Consider the following 22,412-nt stretch of genomic DNA (forward strand, 5'->3'; position numbering starts at 1 on the left):
AGGTGGGAAATGTTCCTTAAAACTATTGTAAATTCTACAAACATTCATTTGTCATATTTATTCTTGCTATGTTTGGAAATAGACATTCAGACTAAACATTTCTTCAATTGGCATACAGTAGACACATTTTGTAGTGACTCTTTACCTTAGAGGTCATGTCTATAGGTTATTAAAAAAAAATCTCCAAATATAACATTCGCCTTTTTACATACAGTGTTCCATTTCTTTTCTGTCTCTTTGGTATCACATTACCCTGCAGACTCCATTCTTCTAACTTTATGCATATATATAAATATATTCTTCTGTAAACATTCTTCTTCCCTGAGGTAAAATAAAAAGATAAAAAAAAAGCTGTTGGCAGTCGACTTAAGCCAATGGTCACACTATTGTCTTAGGCCTTTTAAGTTTGTAGTGACAAGAATTCACGTAAAGAAAACTTCAAAACTTGAGCCAACATGATTCCCTTTTTTTTTTTTTTTTTTTAAAAATACAGAAGCGTCATTCTCTTCAAGGCGAGCTGCTACTCCCGCGGAGGGACATAGGTGGCGGTAGTGGTGGCCGGGCTGGGCGTGAGCTCCTCGCAGGCAAAGTAGTCCTTGAGTGGGGCGAAGAGGTGTCGGATGACAGGAACGCTCCAAGCCTTGCCTAGCACCTTCTGCCTTTGCTGTCGGTTCATGTTCCTCACATCGGTGTAATGTTTAGGAAAGCCAAAGATCCTGAGAAAGGGTCACAGACGACGGCAAACTTTAGTCAGGTAGTTGCCCCGCATACAACATAAACACACACTGACCGGTTCACAAGCACACATAACCACACACACACACACACACACACACACACACACACACACACACAGCTAGTTTGTACTTTTCAAGTTCGGTGATCCAGAGAATGTCTTCTTTGCCTTGGTGGCGGACTGGAAGTAGCGTGACATGTTTGCCCTGCTTCATCGAGTTTGGGTTTGTGGTGATGGTTCTCACTTTAGTAAACTGCACATAGACACCCAAAACAATAACTTTGCAGTTCAGCTGATCAATAGCGGGTCAAACGTGAACTAGGAACTCATATGAGTTTTACACAATACAACAACCAGTATGGGAAAAATATAAATTGTTAATATGTTAGGACAGCTAACTTACACGAGCACAGACAATTGTCACTGTGCACAATTGTTTGGAGATTGCTCGCTCGCACCCCTGATGTGCGTCACCCCGCTACAAAGTTTTCGACACGTTTTTGTGACTAATGAGACATTAGAAGAATAAAGTCGCCTGCGTGGTCTTAAAGCAACTGACCCGGGCTTCCCTGCCGAGCTCCAAACAGTCCTGCAGACTCAACTTGTCACTCTGGGAGGCTGTAATGGGCCTGGAAGACAAAACATCACTCAAATATTTCACAGCATGGAATAAATGCACTAATTCTTTCAAGAAAAGGTTACAATGCTATGATATTGTTTCATTATTTTCTTCCCCAAATAAAATTGTATTGTATTCTCAAAACGTTGTACTACTACAAAATAAAAGCTAAAACAAAACTGATCTCTCTTTATTGTAACAGTTTCTGAAACAAACAAGAATTTGGTTTTTAGAGTAAAGCCATAATGGAATAAATAGTATTTTTTTCTACAATAATGAAGTACCCGTTATATTATTTCAGGTAGTATCATATTATTGTTTTTGAAAAAAATAAAGTTGTACTTTATTCCCACAATAACAAAGTTGGCCACATTACAAGATTAAATTTGGGAAAACGAGATTATCAATATGTGCCCCCACTTATAAGCGTCACCTGCTCATCCCCGGGATGTTCCCCCAGAAGTAACGCGCTCTGTGGGCGGGGCTCACTCTGACGGCGTCCACCAGAACCGGGTTGCACTGTCAATTAAGAGAGCGGCGTTCAACCAACATGGGACGACAGAATGGACGACAGAATGGGAAAGAGAACCTCGAGGAAGCGGCAAATGTTGACTCTGTCGTGTTTGTTCATGAAGACGACGTTCTCAAAGAGCCAGAAAAATGGCCGCTGATCTTCTTCTTTGGGCTTGAGCATCTGCAGGATGCGGTAGAAATCGAAGAAGAGCCTGCCTGAACCCTCTGAGGAAGGAAGAGCACACCGCTCAGAAGACGATGAGCTTGTTTGTCTCCCAAAGAAACGATCATTGAGTCGATCGACACACCGTAGAGTCCTTTTCTGATGGGATTAACGATGGAGAGGTCGTTACAGGGGCTTCCGCCGATCAGCAAATCGAAAGGACCCAACTCGGCTATCTAGAAGGCAAGAATACATTTCATGGACGTCACAATGGAATCGGATGGTTCTCTTTATGTCAAGCGTTGTTTATTCGTGCGAGCGTACAACTTTGTTGGTGATGCAGCGGGTGTCGCCAACATGGATGATCTTGCCGTCGTGGTTGACGTGTGCGACGGCGATGGAATCTTCACAAATCTCAGAGGCGATGTAGGTTTGGATCTTAAAGCCGAGGTCCTTCAACACCTGGTACCCTGTGAAAGAGATCAAAAAATAACACTTGTTGCATTTTATTAAAGCTACAAACGTCTCAGATCATTGTATTCATGTCAAGTGATTTGAATCAACATGCTGACCTGTGGCAATGCCGTCAAAGAGTGAGAGAACTCGGATGGGTCTTCGTAGGTTAGTGGGGATGGACGGATAAACGCGGTGGGGCTCCTATAGTGGAAGAGGACAGATAACAACAAGCTCAATTACTCTCTGCTGCTATAATGAGGGCCACAAAGGATATCAGGCCGAGACTCACAAACTCCATGGCGCTGTTGTTGGCAAAGAACTGCTGGACCCGAATGCTCCAGTCCTCTCTGGGAAGGAGGGCACGGTGACCTTGGTGATTCTGACAGATATAGCAGATCCACGGGTCCACATGCTTGAGCGAGTCAAAGGTCCCGTGGCCCACCAGGATGTTGAGGCAGTCATTGCAGTAAGATCTTGGACCGGAGACAAAATAGTTGCCGGTGAGAGGTCTTAAAAGTGCGGATGAGGAGGACGGGTGGGGCGGGGGGGAAACGGACCTGCAGCAGCCGCCGTTCCCACACAGGATGACCTCCAAGCCGTAGCAGCAGATGGTGCAGTAGGATTGATAGCCGTCGTCGTCGTAGCGATACAAGGTCTCTGTGAAGTTGTCCTGTGGAAAAACATTGCGGGATCGGAGAGGAGAAGTTAGACTGATTCAGGTTTTGAGATTAGGCGTTAAATCTCAGCTCAATTTGTCCTGTGTTGGATTTGCAGCACACGTTCATTTAAGATTAAATAGGCTTGCGATAAATTGTGTCACAATATGTCCCACTTTAGTTGCTATGACTACTTTTTTCTTCCTCCATTTCTTTTTCTACTTTCTTTGGCGTTTGGCAAATACGTTTGACTCAATACTGCCCCCTTCAGATTAAGGTAAACCATTTAAAATAAAAATAAAACCAATTGGGGTAGTTAGAAGCAAAGGGTTTCGAATCCAACCCTAACTCGTTTGTTGCCGTCAACACGATTTAAGTGGAGGGCTGGACCAATCCACCGTACGTAACAACCACCGTTTTTCGGCAACCCGTGGAGGTGAAGCTTACTTTGCAGCGGAAACAGAGACCTCCTTTGAAGAGCGGGTGGAAGGTCTCCACCTCGTCACTCCCGCAACACAAACAGAAGCCTGCGAAACGAGTATGAGAAACGGCATTTTATTACGAAGCGCCGGCAAAGATATTACGGGATCAATTTTCTTGATGGAACACACAAACCTTCAATGTCTAGTTTCATGTCCACAATCTTCTCAATTGTTTCCCCTGCGCACAATAAAGATTTGAGATTAGAGAAGAATAGAGACTCAATCACTCAACTGAAAATGCATCAGAGGTATGGCGACTCCTACTGTATTTGATAATTCAATAAATACACAATATAATTATAATATCTATATAATCGAGTGACTAGACTCTAGTCTATGAAAAAAAATATAAACTTGAATTATAAAAAAATATATAGGTCAAAACATGAACACAAGTAACTCGTATTGTGAATCAAAAACTCACTTCGGCGCGTCTGGTCGGGCTGAGTGTAAGGGTCAATGTTGGACGTGTTGACCTTGTTTTGGACTTTGGCAGAAGACCTCCTCTTGGGCATATAATCGGAAGAGTGGTCGCCATGCGATGCGGCAGTGCCGCACGGAATGTTTCCATCCTTGGACCTCTTCTGACCACCTTTGCCTTTGTCGTACTCGTCTTTCTCCCGCGTCATCTGATCTGCTGAATCGGTTACGGATCGTTTATTGGGGACGGCTTTCTTGCGTTGCTGCTTGGCGGCGCTCGGCGGGCTCTGCGGCAGGCTTCTGGAGGAGGTGCGGGACTTTCTTTTTTGAAATTTCTTCTTTTTGGGTCTGTTGTCCGAGTTTGGCGCACCTTCACGAGAAACATGACAATACTTTACAGTTGCGTGCGGGCAAGCAAAGTGGATGAGCAGTCAGCTTTACAGTTCTGAGGTTCTGGTTTTGAATCTTCTGCTGTGGACTTTGCGTTTGTTCTCCATGCTTTCCTGGTCCTCCAGCTTCCTGCCACATTCCCACAACACGAGTCAGGTTAACTTTTTCAAATTTGAAGTTGTCCATTTGTAGGTGTGAATTTGAATACGAATGCTTGTTTGTTTGTCTGTATGGGCCTTGCGACTCAGCTAAATTAATTGTGATTGACTTTTGCACGCCCGGAAAACACATTTGACTGGAGCATGATTGAAAGTGACTATTAAAACAAGTGTTGCCGTCGCATGTTTTGGTAAAAGATAAAAGATGCACGCTCGTACCACTCCCGCAGGGCGCAGCGTCGGACATGTCGATGTCATCGTTGTTATCTTCTTTCTCATCGTCACTACTGAGCACATAGATGAACTCCGGCGGAGATAAATTTGCAGCCGGGACAGCTGCAAACAGACAAGTGAGCGGTCGTTTGACCTTTTATTGACGTTTCCTCATTTCTGTTAAGGAGGCTACAATGTAAATGTGATGTTTCAATTCTTTCTACAGATCTTTTAAAAATGTTTGGATTGGTCTACTTTGCTGTAGACGGATCCTTTGTCTTACATTTTGGCTGGAAAGGTTTCCTGATGTGAAACTCCTCTGTGACGTCAATCTCATCTATATAAAAATAACAAAACACACACCCGTTAGTTTAATCATTGTCACAATAGTAGGATAAAATAAATTCAGGGGAAAAAAATAATTTGTGTAATACTTGTGAAAAATAAGTGTTCCAATATTAAAGAGATTTTTCTAGAAAAAAAATCTCAATTTTACAAAACTAAATTGAACTGCTCAGTTTGTAGTGTCTTGTTCTTACACAATACAGATGTGTTTTGTGATAGAAAAAAGATTTACTATATACGTATTTCTAAAGAAAAAATATCAAATTTAGGTTGTATTCATCTAGAAAATGTCTTATTTTCACAAGATTAAAATTATTTTGGAAGGGAAAATGAGATCTAAGTCATGTTATTAAAAACAAAAAAACGTACAAGACTGACTTCTGTTTTCTGGAGCAAAAAGTCTTGTAAGATTCTCCCAGAAAAGATAGGACAGTTTTTATTCATTTAATTTTACCCTGAAAATATTGCCAAAACATTAGCAATTTACTTGCTGAAATTAAAATGTTTTTCCTTGATACATAACTCTTTACGGATATAAAATAAAATTGTGACAATTACTTTTTCTGGGGCGCATAATATTTGTGCTGGATTGAACAAATGAAATAAAAAGTCCCACCGGATGAATGGTCCGTGAAACCTGAGGAGTCTGAATCACACAAGTCCCATATAACCTCTTCATGCTGTTGTTGCTGGGTCTTGACCAGCAGTTTGTGCGTTGGCGGTAACGCTTTGGATGTTTCTTCTTCTCGACTGCCCGACACAACCCAGGCATCAGTGTGAACCTTCAACAGGAAAACATTGTTTGGACATTGTTGTAACTAACTTTTTGCGGGGACCACAAGCCACATCATGGGAGAGGACAAGCTGTTGTTTTTGGGATGTGGGAGGAAGAAAGATGTGCCCGGAGAAAACCCACGCAGGCACGGAGAGAACATGCAAACTCCACACAGGGAGGGCCAGAGGTGGAATCGAACCTGCACCCTCTCAGTTGTGAGGCGGACGTGCCACGAGCCGCCTTGTTTCCATAAATATTCTCAAAATTATTTTATTTCTGTGACTGATGACAAAATAAAAAGGTATCCCCAAAAGAAAAATAACCTGAGAAAAGTCTTGGTTTTTTTTGTACAGTAATCCCTCATTTATCGTAGATAATCGGTTCTAAAACCACCCCGCAGTAAGTGAAATCCGCAAAGTAGGGTCACCCTCTCATCTGTACATTTTTTGTGTGTCAATAAATGTATATGAAACCATCTAAGTGCATATGTTATTATTAGATCATTAAATAATAGTTTCAAACATGTAAATAATACATTAATAGTATAAATAACATACAGAAAATATTGTATAAATATCGAAAATATAAATATTATACGCGTGTGTGGGTGTAACATACGTAGATGTGAGGTTCTGTTGTTACCCTTGATTAAATAGGGACCTCTAGTGGTCGCAAGTTACCATAGCAGCGCTATGCATCTTTTGTAGATGTATATGTAGATGTAGCTAAAGTATACACACTGTAAATATGATTTCAGGACTCTTATTATTATAACAACTGCAACACTGCAAATATGTTTTTAGAACTCTTATTATAACAACTTTTTTTTAGCTGGAAAAAATCCGCGATGCAGTGAAGCCGCGATAAACGAACCATGAAGTAGCGAGGGATCACTGTGTTTTCGTACAAAGGTTAACAACAACAAACGCCATCCGGGTATTTCTAGGTTCGTTTCCAAAAAAAACTTAAAATAAGTATCAATAAACATGCACCATACATTTTCAAAACAACAAATTAATGTATGTACACTAAGGAAACAAATTTGTCCGTGGATTATTATAACTGTTTATCCACATGCCAGCATTTCATGACATGTTCTTCGCGGAAAGGGAAAGTTGAAGACCGGAAGTCATAGTACCGGAAGTCATAATTTCTTGGCCAATCACATCAGCGCGGGCAGCAAAGTAACCAATAGAATCAATAAGATTACGCGCCTTCAGTGTTCTGATTCGGAGTCAGATTACATTCGCGTTTGCAAACAATGTGAAGTAGTTAATCTGAACTCAAATCAGATGACCGCCAATGTTGTCGACGCCAAAAGACAACATGGCGAAAAGCGCAACAGTGAAAGAATGTTGATCCAAACAACGCCGCAAAACAAACTTATAACTATTAAATTATGTCAGCAAACTTGGGTAACAACACATGAGACGCCTTTCAACTAAACGTGACACTTTTTGCAAACGAAATGGGATAAAAACAAACGTTCGAAACGATCTTAATCAACAAGCGTCATTTACAGAATATCAAATTAACATGCTTAAGTAATGGTGTAAAATATCGCTAGTCACTCAAGGAAATAAAGTTACTCACCTTACCGAGAGCGTTTATCTTGTGGGTATTTAAGTTGTTCGTTTACGCAACAAAAAATCAATTACAATATGCTACTATTCTGGTTTAGTTGTTGATGCGGTTGTTTTGTAATACACGAAATAAAATGCGTTTGGCAAAATGGCCACTTTTCAACAAACATTACGAAAATGCATGTTAGCGTACTTACCATGGCCGCTTCTCACCGCGTGGACTGGACATTTAAACCAGTACAAAGCTGAGGAGGCCTGAGGAGGTGGGAGGCCTCGGGCTCGGGCCCGGGCCCCACCTCCACACCTCCCCACCCCACCCCTCCGCCAACCACCCGTCGAGTTCAGTATCTCTAGTAAATTGTGTTTTCGCCATTTCTATAACTTCCACGGAAATGTCTTCGCCCTTGGTCGCTATAAAATGTCATAAATAACCATCAGTTCTGACTTTGTGGTTATACAAAAGACGGCGATGTTAACCAAAAACTCGCGATAACAATCATGCTAACAGCGGCTAGCTTCGCAGTGGTTAACTGCCTGGCTACGTGTTAGTTGCGAGAAAAAGTATTAGACTCAGTTCAAATTACCCCGATATTTATCTAATTTATGAAAAAAAATATAAAAGGTTTTCTTTGACAAATAAAACAATAATTTATTTCCATGTCTATTGAACATCATAAAAATGTTACATGCAAAATAAATCCTAATCTTCAAGTTTCTGTGGCAAAAATCAAGCAACTCGAATCCCCTCTGAATTCAGTCAAGTTAGTTCCATACAGTAGTACATTTCTGCATTAATTGGTCATACAGCATTATTAAACTTTCAAGTCTTAAAACAGTCTACTGAAACGTAAGCTACATCTAAAAAGCGATGACGTAAGTCTTCCTCTGCAGCAAGCAACTGTTTCCTATACTTGCATATCAGACGTGCACAATGGTCAGAAGCGCTCTCAACAAAACTGGTTCAATTCAGCAACATTCTTAAGATTACTGGTGTAAACGCTTGCTATAGAATCTAGGTGAGGTCATGACCTCAAAGAGCCCGCTCCACAAGGCTTGTTATATTCTGTTGAAGCCATTCACTAGTTGATTTACTATCTGGCCTTTGCCCCATCTTCTGTTAGTCTTCAGTTGGCAGGCAGGTGCTCTCAAAGTCTACTAAAATTCTTTAGTCTTTGGCCATAACTGATTTTTTCCCGAATGACGCTATGATGCAGAACACATGTTGTCCGAGGCTCACACTTCCACATCCATCTATTCGTGAGAGAATAGGACAAAATTCTGTTTGAAATCAGCTAGAGCTGCCTTTTATTGAAAACAAACCACACAAGACTTAAGAAAAATACACAAACAGTGCTTTTCCACTAACAGTTTAAATGAGTAACTGTGTAAAAAAAAAAGTCGTATCAAAAATAAGCTAACTTGTTTTATGCTTACTATGAAATCCTGAAAATGCAAAATAAAAAAGATAAAAAAACGTATTTGTAATTTTTGTTACAAGAAAGAATTGGAAATTCTATGATAATTCTTTAGATTAATAATGTTCTACAAAAAAAAAATCCAAAAGAGTAGGTTGACACATACAACTAGAACATTTGTATGAGTGAAACATGTAAACAGTTCTTTAGGTCCCTTAAAGGTAGAAGAAACAACAACAACACACACACAGTGAATCGAACATTTTTTTGGTGTTTTCATTCTGAAAACACATTCCAGTGATTATAACTAGAGAAACTTGGGAGATTTTTTTGAGGTAATATATCTTTGCTTTTGGTAACAGCAAAAAAAAAAATCTTTCACTTATGATACTTATACATAACAAGTACTAAACGTTTCAGCATGGACAACATCATGCTTGTTGGCACGGAATACTGTGTGCTTTTGCCATGACATTACAGCAAACAGATTGGCTCAAAAAAAAAAAAAGCAAAATTTGGGTCATAAAAACACACAAATGTTTTCAATGTTGCTTTTTGTTTGCATTGGCTTATTTGAAGTATTGTAATGTAGAGGCCTTTCAGGGTAACACGCTAATAACACAATAAAATGTTTTTCTTTTTAAACATCCATCTATCAGCCACATTAAGAAGAACAGCTAAAATTTTCTTGAAAAAAAAAAAAGGCTTACCCTTGAGGTCACTATCTTCCATTGCTATCAATGCTTGCTCGAGCTCTTCTCACTAAAACCTAAACTATCCTCAGCATCAACTATAAAAAGTGAACAAAGGGATACTGGCCAAACTAAAGGGTGGTGCCAACCTAGTAAAAAAATGACATTGATAAACTATTAAGCCTATGTTAGGTACTTTCAATTTCCTGGTGACGTCAGTGTCTATTTGGTGGTGATGAAAATCTGGGCTGTGATGTCCTAAATTTGTTGCTTACAGATTATGTTTAATGCCTGTTTGAGGTGAAATCTATGACCTGGATATGTTGGTGATGGGTTTTAATGAGCTGGTAACAGGTTGCATCTATATATCTTGCTAATGGGTAGTGACTATGTGCTGGTGAGGGAACTGTCTATGTGCTGGGACTAATGTGCTGTGAGAGATAGTATCTGTTTGTTGGTAATTCTTTGCAGCTATTTCCTCGTAACATAAAGTTGACTGTTTGCTGGTTCTGGCCTCAACATGATGATGACGACAGTATATGGTGTTGTCCGATTGTGGTTTGTGCTGGTTAATCACAGGCAAAGAAGTCTTTGAGGGGTGCGAAAAGATGCCTGATGACAGGGACGCTCCAGGACCGGCCTAGGAGTTTCTGCCGAGCACCTCGACCCATGTTGGACACGTCTGTGTAGTGGACTGGGAAGCCGAAGATCCTTAAAGAGTTTTTGTCAACATTAGAAACCTAAATTGTTCCTCTGTAAACATTAGGATGCAAGGACGAAGCTGCTCATCACAACTCGGGTTGCCAACCATTGGTTTCTGTTTTAGATATAAGTTAATTTTGATAGTTTGAATCAAATTTCTGGATAGCAACTTTTTCCTGTGTTAGCATGATAAAAAAAAAAATGCAACTTGAATTGGCAACCCTAATCAAAGCTACCATCAAAACTGTGCGTTTACCTCTCCAGCTCAGTGCACCATAAGATGTCCTCCTTTCCATTCATCAAGACTGGGAAGTGTTGGTCCTTCCCCTGTTTGATAGAGTTGGAGCGTGTGGTGATGGTGCGCACCTTGCCGAACTGAAAAACAAGACGACATTTCGTTTTGGAAAAAAACAAAGGGGGTGGAGGGAGTGTCCCACTTGCTTGAGTCTCGTCTCACCTTCGCAACTCGTCCGTGTTCCAGACAGTCCTGGAGCTCCAACTTGTCCATCCCAGAAGCACACAGCGGTCTAGAATGGATACACTCATGTCAATGTAAATATGATATGCTGAATATTTACAGTATTTTTGGAAGCTTGTTTCGCACCTGTTCATACCCGGCAGGTTCCCCCAAAAATATCGAGCCCGGTGGGCTGCAGAGACTTCAATGGCATCAATCATGACGGGGTTACACTGCAACAAACGCACACATTATAGTGACAGGTGGTGTCTATTTCAAGGTATCTATTGGTGTCTATTGTGGTGTCCATTTTCTGGCAATGGTGAAGTCTAGGCGCTGGTAAAGACTACTTGCTGGCATAAAATCTATTAGCGGGATATGGCCTTTATTTGTACGCTCGTGACTATTTCCTGGTAGTGTGTAGAAGTCGATTTTGTGGCAAAATGTAAAGAGGAGAACAAAGTACATGTTAAGAAAGCCAGCCAGGTTCTCACCTCCAGATATCGTGAGATGTCCCTCTTGTCGTTGACACCCATGGCGACCACATTCTCGAACATCCAGAAGAATGGACGGTTCTCCCCTTCTTTGGGCTTGGCCTCGCTCAGCAGACGGTAAAATTCAAAGAACAATCTCCCTGTGCCTTCTGGAATGAGAAAACCCTCATGAGAAGCCAGCTCGCTACCACATCTCTGCACCGTTGTTAAATCACATTTTACTTCTTTGAGCAGTGAACACCCAGGATGGATTCAAAGATCAGCATTTACTCATTTTCACTTGATTCAACTGTATGTATAGATCATTTTAAAAACAACCACAGCTGTGTAAAGTGCTGTAAGATTCATCAAAATAAGACAACAGGTTGTGTAACGTGCTACTGCACGTTTTTGTTTGTTTCTGTGCGATGTCACGCAAGTTTGCGCTAGCATGCTATTTAGGCTGTTATGCTAGCTAATACTGCCGATGGCCCTCAGGTGAAAGTGGTTTGTTTGTGTTGACTGATTTAATTGGATTTGTGCAACACCACTTTATGATTGTGTACATGTACGGTGTTGATGATTTGGTGTTTTTTCTTTTGTCTGTGTTGCAATAGGCTGGAGTAAATACAGGTAATGGATGCAAGAGGAATACCAATATGTCTTCTTTAAATTATGCCACTCGGAATATTTGGAGACATAATACAAGCCCCCGACCGAGTAAGACCCTGTGGGGTTTTTTTGTCGACCATTTTGGGACATCAAGAGGCAATTCCAAAATCCTTTTAGAGTGTTGTTAATTACTGGCGGATTTTCGCGGTTGGCGGCATGTCTGTGCCCTTTAGAAACAGCAGGGGTTCTTCACTGTATCTCATATTCACGTCCTATTTCTCGACTTACCAAAGAGGCCTTTCCTGGCTGGGTTGACAATAGACAAGTCATTACACGGACTTCCACCTATGACCAGATCAAACGGTCCCCATTCCTGAATCTGAGGAAGAGTAGCACCGTGTTAAAAGAATATAGGATGAGTTTGAAAGAAGTGGCATCCAACATGGTGTCCAACACTGTCAACATTTTGGCCCTCACGTTCTTCCTGGTGATGTTCCGCACGTCATGGACGTAATGGATTTTCCCTTCGTGTCTGACCACGCCGACAGAGATGGAATCCTCGCACACCTCAGACGCCACATACTGGTCCACCTTAAAGCCCAGATCCCTCAAGACCAGGTAACCTGCGAGCATTAATACACAACCGAGGCGATCACCTTATGTAACGCTGTCCTGTCCCGCACTTACCGGTGGCGATGCCGTCAAAAAGCGAGAGGACTCGGACTGGTCGCCTCTGTTCTGCTGGGACTGCCGGGTAAATCTTTGGGGTCTCCTGGAAGGTCAGTCAGCAAGTTAACAAGTCATCATGCTAAATTTCAATATTGCGTTGCTGGGACAAGCCCGTAATTGAACTCACAAACTCTTGTCCTTTGTCGTTGCCAAAGAACTCCTGCAGCTTGACGCTCCAGTCGTGGCGCCGCTTGAGGACACCGTACGTTAGCAGCGGCTGGCACATGTAGCAGCGCCAAGGGTCCAGGAAGCGCGCATTGTTTGATGCCCCATGGTGCACCAGGATGTCGAGACAGTCCACACAAAAACACCTGCAGTATTGTATTGTATTGTTGTTAAAGTCTCTATTTCCTGTGTTGTGTTTTAATAGAATATCAATATCTTGGTCTTAACATGCACACACACAAAAATGGGTAAGTAAAATCAGCTGGCTGGTTAGTCGGACTCTAATTTGTACGTTTTTGCACGTATGATATCTGTAAACCAGGTGAATATTTTGTGTGTGTGTGTGTGTGTGTGTGTGTAACCTGCAGCAGTTGGCATTGCCGCACAGCAGAACCTCTCGGCCGCCACAGCAGACGGTGCAGTAGGACTGGTAGCCGTCGTCATCGTACATGTAGGATGTCTCCAAGTACACATCCTACACAGAAGTCGACTCGGGTTAGCTTCACTTGATCGCTAGCTAGCTAGCTAGCATTTGAGATGGATTACATTTTTGTAAACAAAGGACGTTGATTGGGATCGTGTACAACTGAATGTACATTTGAGTCCATAGAGTATTTGAAAAACAACCACAGCTGCACAATAATAATAAGAAGAAGAAGAAGAAGAAAAAGAAGAAGAAAAAGATAAGAAGAAGATAACTGAGTGATGATGCTAACTATGATGTCAGCTTCCCATGCTAGCCTGACCGCTAGTTTGTGTTTTGCGTGGTTGCTGCTGCATTATTATATTACCTTGCATGTTTGGCACAGGCCTCCTTCAAAGAGCGGGTGGAAAGTCGCTGCTCTCATCTTGCCGCACGAGAGGCAGAACTCTGACGCGCACACACACAAAGCCTCTCGATAAGCAGTGCACTATAGAAAGTGTGTCAAGTACGAGAATCGTTTACCTTCTATACTTCGTTTATTATTCAGGACTTCATTGACCATTTGTTCTGGAAGGAGCACAAACACGACAATGAGAACCCGTCAAGTGTGCGGGCCGAGCAATACGGTCTTAAATTAAAATATCCAGATTTTATTTTCACAAAAATCCCATTTCTAATTTGAACGTTTTTTCAACTTGACTTTCATTCCTCTTGGGAAAATGTCTTATTTACTTTGCTTTCTTAAACTAGCAGCAGGGATGCCGTTTGAATTCCTAAATTCAAAGAGGGAAAAATCGACTTAACAATAATAAATCATTTCTAATAAATCGTGGAATTGGACCCCGAGAGATGAAAAGGTATCATTTACCTCTGCTGTACGACTCCTCCGGCCCGGGCTTGTTCTTGCACACGCTCAGTTTGGGCTTCTTGGCACTGGGCGGATACTCGGGCAGTGAAACGTCCAGGACCTGTATGTCGAGCACGGCACTATCTGCACGCACGCACACGCACACACACACGCACGGTCTAGTCACGCCACCAGGACCCGTTGGAGGTTATGGCCGATGGACATCTGCTCACCAGCGCTCGGTGTGGGTTTGAGCCCCTCTTGGCCTTTTGGCAGGAAGCCTTCTTGGGCCCAGTCCATTAATGGCTTAATTTGCTCGTCGGGATTGTCGGACTCACAGGGGGGGAATTTCTTGCCAGCCCGAATACTGGCCATCTGGACCGTAAGGACCCAAAGACAGCATACAATCATCTCATTAATGCGCCGCTAGCAATCGATCGTAACATTTGGAGAAACAACACTGAAATATAAAGAGATTCCTGTCTAGAAGTGTGAGGGTGAAGTTCACCTCCAGAGCTTGGAAGATGGCCCTGCGATAGGACACCAGTTTGGTGTAAGACGCCTGATTGAAGAACTTGTCAAAGGCAGTGATGGAATCCAGCTTGTCGGCGGAGACCTGCAAAGACACGAAGAGGGTCAGGCGGCTGGTGTCAGGACCGTCGCGAGCTTGCATCTTGCGCTCCTCACCTCGGAGAACTTGCCATCCCCGAACCACTGTAGCCACCTCATGCCGGGGTTGGCCTGCCGTTTGCCGGTTGCGCGCCAGGTCACCACCATGCCGGGCCACCAGGAGAAGCCTTTGATCTTTCCCCAAACTAGCTCACCAACGTTGAAGCCCTTGTTGTCCTGCAGACACCCAGAAGTTCATGTACGGTCTTCTAAAAGCAGAGGAATTAATTTCATTCAAAAGATTCACTGCCTGGCACATTTATAGTCGGCAACTGGAATCCAATCATTCACTGCCACCCACGAATATATTCGTCAAGTCGTGACGTGAGTTTCGCCCGTCTGTGAGGCATGAGTGAGGACTCCTGTCTGGAGCCCACATCCGTCGATCACGTCCTTACGTTATATTCAATGTGGGCGTCGCAACCTGACGTGTTGGTGCCACTGCTTTGGGCTGAGTCTTTGGAGTCGTTCTCCAACAAATCGAGGCGCGGCACCTCAGGGACCTCCTTGGGTGAGACTGCTCGCGAAGCTCCGCCACACTTCTGGAGGAAGATAAGAGTGAGTAACGTCTCAGTCTCAATTTTTTTTCTATTCTAGTTGGTATTCTCACCATAGTGGCCATGAGCTCATGTTTTCGTGTCTGTCTGCGAGGTTTGGCGTGTGGCATCAGACCGGCCTGGAAGATGGTTCGGGCAAGCGGCCTCTCTCTCAAAGCCACATGAGTCTTGTTCTGAACACACAAAGAACACGTGTCGGTCGATGCAAATTCAGCGTCGGTTTACGCAGATTTGTGCCGTCCGCTTACGCCCGCCATACTTTACTATACGGGTCGCAGGTAGCATGCTCGCCTTCGGACCTCTTCCTGGTCCCTCTTTCCACATTCACGTTATCATCTGAGGAGGCAAAGAAGTGGAATTGAAAGAATAAAAAACGAATTACATTTAATTTGCTTAGGGGATCAAATTCCATTGCCCCCAACATTTAATAATACGGTACGATTTAAGATTAAATAAAATAAATTTACATACATTTTAAAAAACAATACAAAATCAATAAAAATAAACACAAATGAAATTACAATTAGATTAAAACAGATCATTATAAAGTGTAACAAACTGAAAACAAAATAGAATAACTTTGAAAACATTTATTTGGAAACACAGCAACACCGCAATGAATTAAAAAAAAATCAATTAAATCTGAACCCAAATAATGTCATTCAAAAAAAATTGAGGTTGACTTAGAAATAAATGATTTCATATACCTCGAGGTGATGAGGCACCCGCGTTCTGTTTGGGGCTGAAGGGCGACGGTGGCTCGGCCCCTGCCAGCGGGCTGCTCTCATTGGTCATCTCCACGCCGCTGTCATTCTCCAACGGGCCTTCGGGCGGTGGCGGGCTGACCTCCGCCTTGGGCAGTGCAAAAAAATATATACATATACCATTATCTGTATATAAGCGGTGTCTAATAAATAGACACTGTATAGTAGTATGGATACAGAGTTTACTGTGAACCACAGAAAGAATAGTCAGCAGAATTGTAATAGCAAAATAAACGACACACGATTCAATATTTACTCCAATACATGTAATGAGGAATAATAAATACACAATGTGAACAACAGCCAGAAAAGTTGTCATCATTGGATGTAGTGAAAAAAAATCATCAAGTAGTAACTCCTGGATGTACAAGCAGTACACAGTGTGATATTATTTGCTGCTTGCTCACAATTGTATATAGTATCAATGCATGGTTATTGATCATTTTTGAATGAGTCTTTCATTATATCCTTTCTAAATGAAGTTTTTGCAGTGCATTACGTAGGGCCAAAGGTGATGAGGTACAAACATGTTTTAGCTTGAAGAGAGGCATGCTAAGAAAGAGCTGCGACTCAGGAATGTGATCTCGGGAAGTTAAGCGGAACGATTTTGTTTGGCTGCGTGCGTGATGACGCATCAGATGGTCGGTCGAGTGCTACACTGAATCCTTGGGGTGTTTGATGTTTGCGGAGAAGACATTCTTGAGGAACACCTCTGAATATTTCAGCAGACACTTCCATATCTGATTGGGACAACTAGACAGAGGCACAGGTGCAGTCAGATTTTTTCCACAGATTCATATCTTGCTGTAATGACAGTTAGCATGTTAGCATTGAATCAACTGGCATGGCAAAATGCTATCAACTCTTCTATCTTGCTATTTGTGTGTGTTTTTTTTCATTTTAACTTATAAAGATTTGCGTATATAAAATGACTATCAACACAAAGTGTCTTCTTTTGAGAACATAGTAAAGATCTGTTTTGAAAAAAATGATTAACACAATCTTTAAGTTTTCAAGGGTGATACTCTGTAGGTGGCCTCTGACAGGTTGGGCTGAACCATTCTGGTAAGGGGGAAACCGGGTCTTTAGGAGAATAAAATTGAATAGCCAACTGAATGTAAAATGTATTTGATCAACTTATATATTCCTAAAATATTTACACAATTTAATAATGACCTCTTTTAATGTGATTTTCCATGAATTCTACATTTTAAATAGATTTGAAAATGTCACATACCCCCCTGGAGTGCCCCTATTTGAGAACCCATGTGTTCGCAATCTAAACCTCTGGGCATAAGATGAAATTCCTATTTCCTACTCGTTCATTGACATCTGCAAAAAAGGCACATTTGACAGAAGCTGCCACCAAACATTCGCAGCCCTGCCAAACACGTCAACTTGTGAGCTGCTTCCCGCCGTCTCAGAAGGTGTTCCAAGTGGGTCACGTGATTATACTTACAGCCGAGGTTATTCCTCGGATCTTGAGGAGGAATAATTCAAAGTAGCGTGCAATGCTAACTGAACGCGGTGACATGTCCTTTGACTGCAAAGAGGCCGCTATTAGGGAGATTCAAAATGTTGGCATGAATTTAGAATTCACGATAACCTTTTCCAGGTGAACTTAATTTGACTTGCTATAAACCTTTGAAGTACAACAGTTGACTGTTTCACAACATGCTGTTCTTTCACAATGGGTGAAATGTCAAAAGTCCCAACTGCTTGATCCATGTTTCACCACATTAGTAAAGATTTTACATTTGTTGAAAGTAGGAAACAAATAGGAGCAGATGGTGAAAGGAAGGAAGCAGACCCCGGCCGGCTAACACCCCTTCCAGACTAAAGTGATTTATGAGAGCGAAAAAGAGGAACAAACGCCAACGGCTATCACCAAAATTTACTGTGTGGAGCCTTAAAGCAGGAATGTCAAACTCATTTTTGTCGCGGGCCGCATTGTGGTTTCGGAGGGCCATTATGACTGTCAACGCATATATTCTATACAGTACAGGCTACACAACAAACTGATGATTAATGAGCTTTGAAAACAGACCCAAGTAAAAATTGTTCAAATATTTCAAAAAGATGCTAGCAATATCTGTATTTTTTAAAAGTGAAGACAATTTGCAATTTTTAGTATTGACACATGAAGCCAATGCACAATTTGTCTTTGTGGACCACATCAAATGATGTGGCGGGCCCTATCTGGCCCCCGGGCTTTGAGTTTGACCCCTACGCCTTAAAATGAAAGATGAGCCAAGCGACGTTAGCTAGCAAGACAGTTTTTCAGTTGCGCACCGCAGAAGAGTTCTGCTCAAAATGCAGAACAAGACGTAAAAAGCTTCAACAGGTTTCGAGCTAAATGTTAGCAAAGCTACGGATAGCCTTTTAGCATTTCGTGACTGTTACCAGAAAAAGCATCTGAGCGTAGGACAAATGTAAATCTTAGTGCTTTTCGTGATTCAGGTTGCTAAATTGGCATACTAACGAGGTCACCACTGATGACAATTACACTCGTGTAATGTTATGCAGATGAGGGAGCAGTGCCACTTGGCTCCGAACTTCACACCAGCCTGAATGCAATGCGGACGATATGGCTCGGAGGCAGACTCACCATGGAGGCCATGTTGTTGCCGGTCTCCATGGCCACAGCAGAGTATTGATCAGAGGGCATCGCTGTCGCTGTGGCCGATGGTGGTGACGACCCCTTCTCAAACCTGTCAGTCAAGCAATCAAACCGGTGATGTCATTCAATTTCTGACTTTGGTCAAAACTATTTGCTAATTGAACGTAGCTGGCAAAATAAACATTTGCAATGTGACTGAATTGATGATGTCAAATATGTACTAGATAATCCATCGTATAAAATATGTAAATGATAGCATTCAAGTTATTTTTGTATCTATTTACATCATTTTTTCCCCCCTTCTGGTGCATTTAATAATTATTTTCATTTCTAATTTCCTGACACAGCAACATACAAAACCAATAGGACGGCATTGGTACTTTTATTCATTCATTTATTCCAAAAAAAATTACTATTTTGTGAATGAAATGAAACAAATACATAATTATTAAATGAACTAACTAACTAACTAACTAACTGACTGGCTGACTGACTGACCGACTAACTGACTGACTGACTAACTAACTAACTAACTACTATTTGTCACAAAATATCACATTTTAATGAATGAATTGGCATTTTAATAATGACGATTACGTATATTTAACTGTGAAAAGCCGCATGAGTTTAGCAACTCTGGTCTGTACTTTTGGCATCGATAAAAGTGACCCGTTGACTTGAAGAAATCCAGAAAACAAGCGCTGACACGCCGAAATGAACCTTTGATAAAACAAAAGAAAATCCACAAACACACCATCGTGTGTTCGTGCCACATTCTTCTTTGCATTGTGCGAGGATTAATTACATTCAGCCTGCATGCACATGAGAAGCATATGTCAACACTTGACTCTGTGTGTGTGTGTGTGTGTGTGTAATTTTTTTTTGTGGAACCTCAAACTATCCTCTTGTCACAGAAAATCTCATCTATTCGCTGCTTTTCTGCTCAGGCCAAATAAATAAAAATAGTACTTTTGAGCCATCTTGTGGAATCGATGGTTTTGTCAAAGTACACAGTTACAATTTTGTACTTTATCTTTTTACAAAAGGAGTGCCCGCAACAAAGTGGAGGGGCCAAGGAAGGATGGAGGCCGAAGAGGGGCCCATCAAGGGATGGGGGGCATCCATAGAAAGGGAATGGGGGGGGCCCACATCAAAGTTTGCTGGCTGGAGATTATGGAGGCGATTGTTCACTTCCTAAACGTGAGTGCGTGTGTGTAGAATTCAATTTGTGTGTGTGTGCGTGTGTGTGTGTGTCAGGGGGGCTTGGGTTCTCGTTGGGGCCACATTCCTCATCAGCCATGTACTTTGGGATCACTTTATGGTCGGTCAACTCCACAAAATGGCAGACATTCTTCATGCAGGCGTGCCACGTGACTCTGCCGAGCAAAATCGTACTTCCTGCATCTGTGTCACATGGGCGTGAAGCCCCGCCCCCTTTACACAGTCTTAAATCTCATTGAGCTGAGGTTGAAAAAAGAAATTGGATGTATTTGGAGTTGGCCATGTGTCTACTGCATGTACCACATGTAAAGATCCGCTACACCTGTGTACCACTATTTCAATGAGGAACAATAGCAGCTGATAATATACTTCATAAAAACAGACAGTCAAAATCCATTGTAATTACATATAATTCTGTCACACTGCATTCATTGAATTACCATTGTGCTACCTTTTCTAGTGTGCCCATGTTGGCCACCTCGGGTTAATAAGACAGATAGTACACAGATATGCTGTTCATTCAGACACATCAGCTCTTCTCACCTCGTCAGTGCGACACTAATATTAGTTGTTCTTTGCAGAGGATATGATTGTGAGAGCTGTTACATTATCTACTGTGCTCCTGCAAGGTTTAGAGCAAAAAAAAAAAAAAGATTATTAACATTAGGCTAGCAGATTAAAATATATGTATATAATTCTCTTTATTTTATGTTTACTTAAACTGTAAACAATAAACAAACTGAAGGCTCTTTGGGGGGAAAATTGTTATTGTGAAAACAGTTAAATACACTGGCAGCATATTTGAAGTTGTTTCCAAAGTAGCCTTGTACATGATATTTGCAAACCAGAAGATAGTTTTCAATCTTTGCTTTAGCAAGATATAAATGAACAGCATGTCTTTAAATTTGTGACTGACTTCCAACTCGCTTGTCATAAAGACAACAATGTGAAAAAAAAATGGTTAACAAAAACAGAGAGTTTATGTTAAGGTCCTATCACGGAGCGCGAGTGACTACAATAATTAAGACTAAATATAAAGTTCAGAACACCAAATAGACCCGGGGCCCATGCATATTTTTTTTTTTTTCTGTTTCAAATTTGGCCCCTTGAGCACAAGTTTGCCTGCCCCGTGCTCCACTCTGGCCAATTGTACCAAATACAGCGTGGAATTGCTTCCTCAAGATAGACACGCATTCATTGACTTAGCTTAGAAAAGCAGCGAGCGCACCAAGAACATGTCGGAAGAGGTTTCGACGAGTACACGTGCGTGTGTGTGTGTGTACATGTGTGTGTCCCATAGTGCACGATGCATGCATATATGCAAGCAACAATTGTCGTAACGCGACAATTACACGACAACAGTCAGGTGGACATTCTCATGAATATATGCGAGTTGGTGGAACACTTACATAAGCATCCAGGAAGAAAAGCCTTGCGTTTTCTCGCAAGTGTTCCACAAGTGAACGTTGTAATGCACGAGTTGAGCACGCAGTGGGAACTTGCTACAGGCTCTCTCTCTCTGCCTTGCTGTGAGTAATGAGCACCCTCCTCAGCAGAACCAACTTCTTCTCCACCTCCTCCCTCAGTGGCGGGCGGTTTGGCGGGCCGGCAGGCAGGCAGGCAGGCGGGGCGGGGCGTCCTCTCGTCTCTTGCTGGAAAAACCAACCCGCCGCAGGTGAATTTTCTGGCCTCGGGTTACGCCAGGTGTGGCGCAACTTTTTGTGCTCACTGCTCAAGCGAGTTGGGCAGGAAGTTAAAAAAATTAATGTATTTTTAAAATAGGAAAACTAGTTTCTTTTTTTTTCTAAATTGTAATTTATACACACATACTACATCTTCCCTAGAAACACACTTCCAACGTTTACCATGCTATTGGTGGGGTCACCAACATTGCGTGATTAATGACTAATAAGTTGTTGCGGTCGTGCCCCCAAAACCCAACACAATTTTGTAAATAAAAAAGAATCAACAGTTTCTGTTTTTGCTATTTATCCACCTTATTCCCAGGGTCTGTCATGGAGCAAATAACACGTTGAGCTGCTAGTGGTTGTACTAACAAATTAATAAATCTGTTATTACAAGAGCATTACTTTTGGGTGGGTTTCCCAGACAAGGAAAAAGTGCTGTAAAAAAAGTCCAGCTTTTACCGGGAATGAGAACACGGACAAATTAGTCTGCGTCATTTGAAAAGACCACCTCGGCGTTGTATGTGCTCCTTTTTATTTCATGGACGAAGCACGACACACACTCGCAAGGAATTTTGTGCTAATGAGCCTGCATGAACCCACTGAAAAGATGATCATAAGTGCCACAATAACATTGTGTATTGTTTACGTGTGTATGCCACACTTTTGTGTACTATGCTTGTCAAGTAAGAGGTCAATTAGTGGAAAATTAGTAATAAGGTGCATATATTTTGGGAATTCCAATACAATTGGATATGATAACATGACAATATGATTCTAGAATTTCAAATTCAAGATTCTCATTTGCCCAGTCCCCGAAGAAGTTTAAACATTATGCCGTTAAATGACTTTGACACATCCAATATGGCGA

At 41.8% G+C, this 22,412-nt stretch overlaps 2 protein-coding genes and 1 long non-coding RNA gene across 5 annotated transcripts; 1 reads left to right on the forward strand and 2 right to left on the reverse strand.

Moving 5' to 3' along the window:
- Positions 1–43: 43 nt before the first annotated feature.
- Positions 44–8,026, reverse strand: LOC125989214 (DNA (cytosine-5)-methyltransferase 3B-like). Of its 2 annotated transcripts, none has more exons than XM_049755312.2 (18): positions 7,707–8,026; positions 5,768–5,933; positions 5,090–5,143; positions 4,813–4,929; positions 4,487–4,564; positions 4,050–4,415; positions 3,759–3,803; positions 3,591–3,670; positions 3,045–3,157; positions 2,777–2,960; positions 2,604–2,688; positions 2,359–2,501; positions 2,177–2,267; positions 1,945–2,093; positions 1,789–1,874; positions 1,296–1,365; positions 868–989; positions 44–716 (listed from the first exon to the last, which is right to left on the reverse strand). In XM_049755312.2, the coding sequence occupies exons 1-18, from the start codon at positions 7,707–7,709 to the stop codon at positions 521–523; spliced, it is 2,148 nt and encodes a 715-aa protein (XP_049611269.1). In that variant the 5' UTR covers positions 7,710–8,026; the 3' UTR covers positions 44–520. The 2 variants fall into 2 exon arrangements, with proteins under 2 accessions (XP_049611269.1, XP_049611268.1); XM_049755311.2 differs by having other exon boundaries at positions 2,356–2,501.
- A 759-nt stretch (positions 8,027–8,785) lies between these two features.
- Positions 8,786–21,458, reverse strand: LOC125989213 (DNA (cytosine-5)-methyltransferase 3B). Of its 2 annotated transcripts, none has more exons than XM_049755310.1 (22): positions 21,266–21,458; positions 18,624–18,726; positions 15,959–16,103; positions 15,511–15,587; positions 15,305–15,424; positions 15,093–15,233; positions 14,713–14,871; positions 14,534–14,641; positions 14,259–14,400; positions 14,047–14,169; positions 13,701–13,745; positions 13,546–13,625; positions 13,117–13,229; positions 12,717–12,900; positions 12,548–12,632; positions 12,338–12,483; positions 12,149–12,239; positions 11,270–11,418; positions 10,923–11,008; positions 10,776–10,845; positions 10,575–10,693; positions 8,786–10,327 (listed from the first exon to the last, which is right to left on the reverse strand). In XM_049755310.1, the coding sequence occupies exons 1-22, from the start codon at positions 21,271–21,273 to the stop codon at positions 10,186–10,188; spliced, it is 2,436 nt and encodes an 811-aa protein (XP_049611267.1). In that variant the 5' UTR covers positions 21,274–21,458; the 3' UTR covers positions 8,786–10,185. The 2 variants fall into 2 exon arrangements, with proteins under 2 accessions (XP_049611267.1, XP_049611266.1); XM_049755309.1 differs by having other exon boundaries at positions 15,093–15,236; positions 21,266–21,457.
- Positions 16,503–19,614, forward strand: LOC125989225 (uncharacterized). Its single transcript, XR_007488628.1, has 2 exons — positions 16,503–16,784; positions 18,542–19,614. It is a non-coding gene; the product is annotated as an uncharacterized lncRNA (long non-coding RNA).
- Positions 21,459–22,412: the final 954 nt, after the last annotated feature.

Source organism: Syngnathus scovelli, chromosome 2 (genome assembly GCF_024217435.2).
Source record: "Syngnathus scovelli strain Florida chromosome 2, RoL_Ssco_1.2, whole genome shotgun sequence".
In the NCBI taxonomy this organism is placed as follows: Eukaryota; Metazoa; Chordata; class Actinopteri; order Syngnathiformes; family Syngnathidae; genus Syngnathus; species Syngnathus scovelli.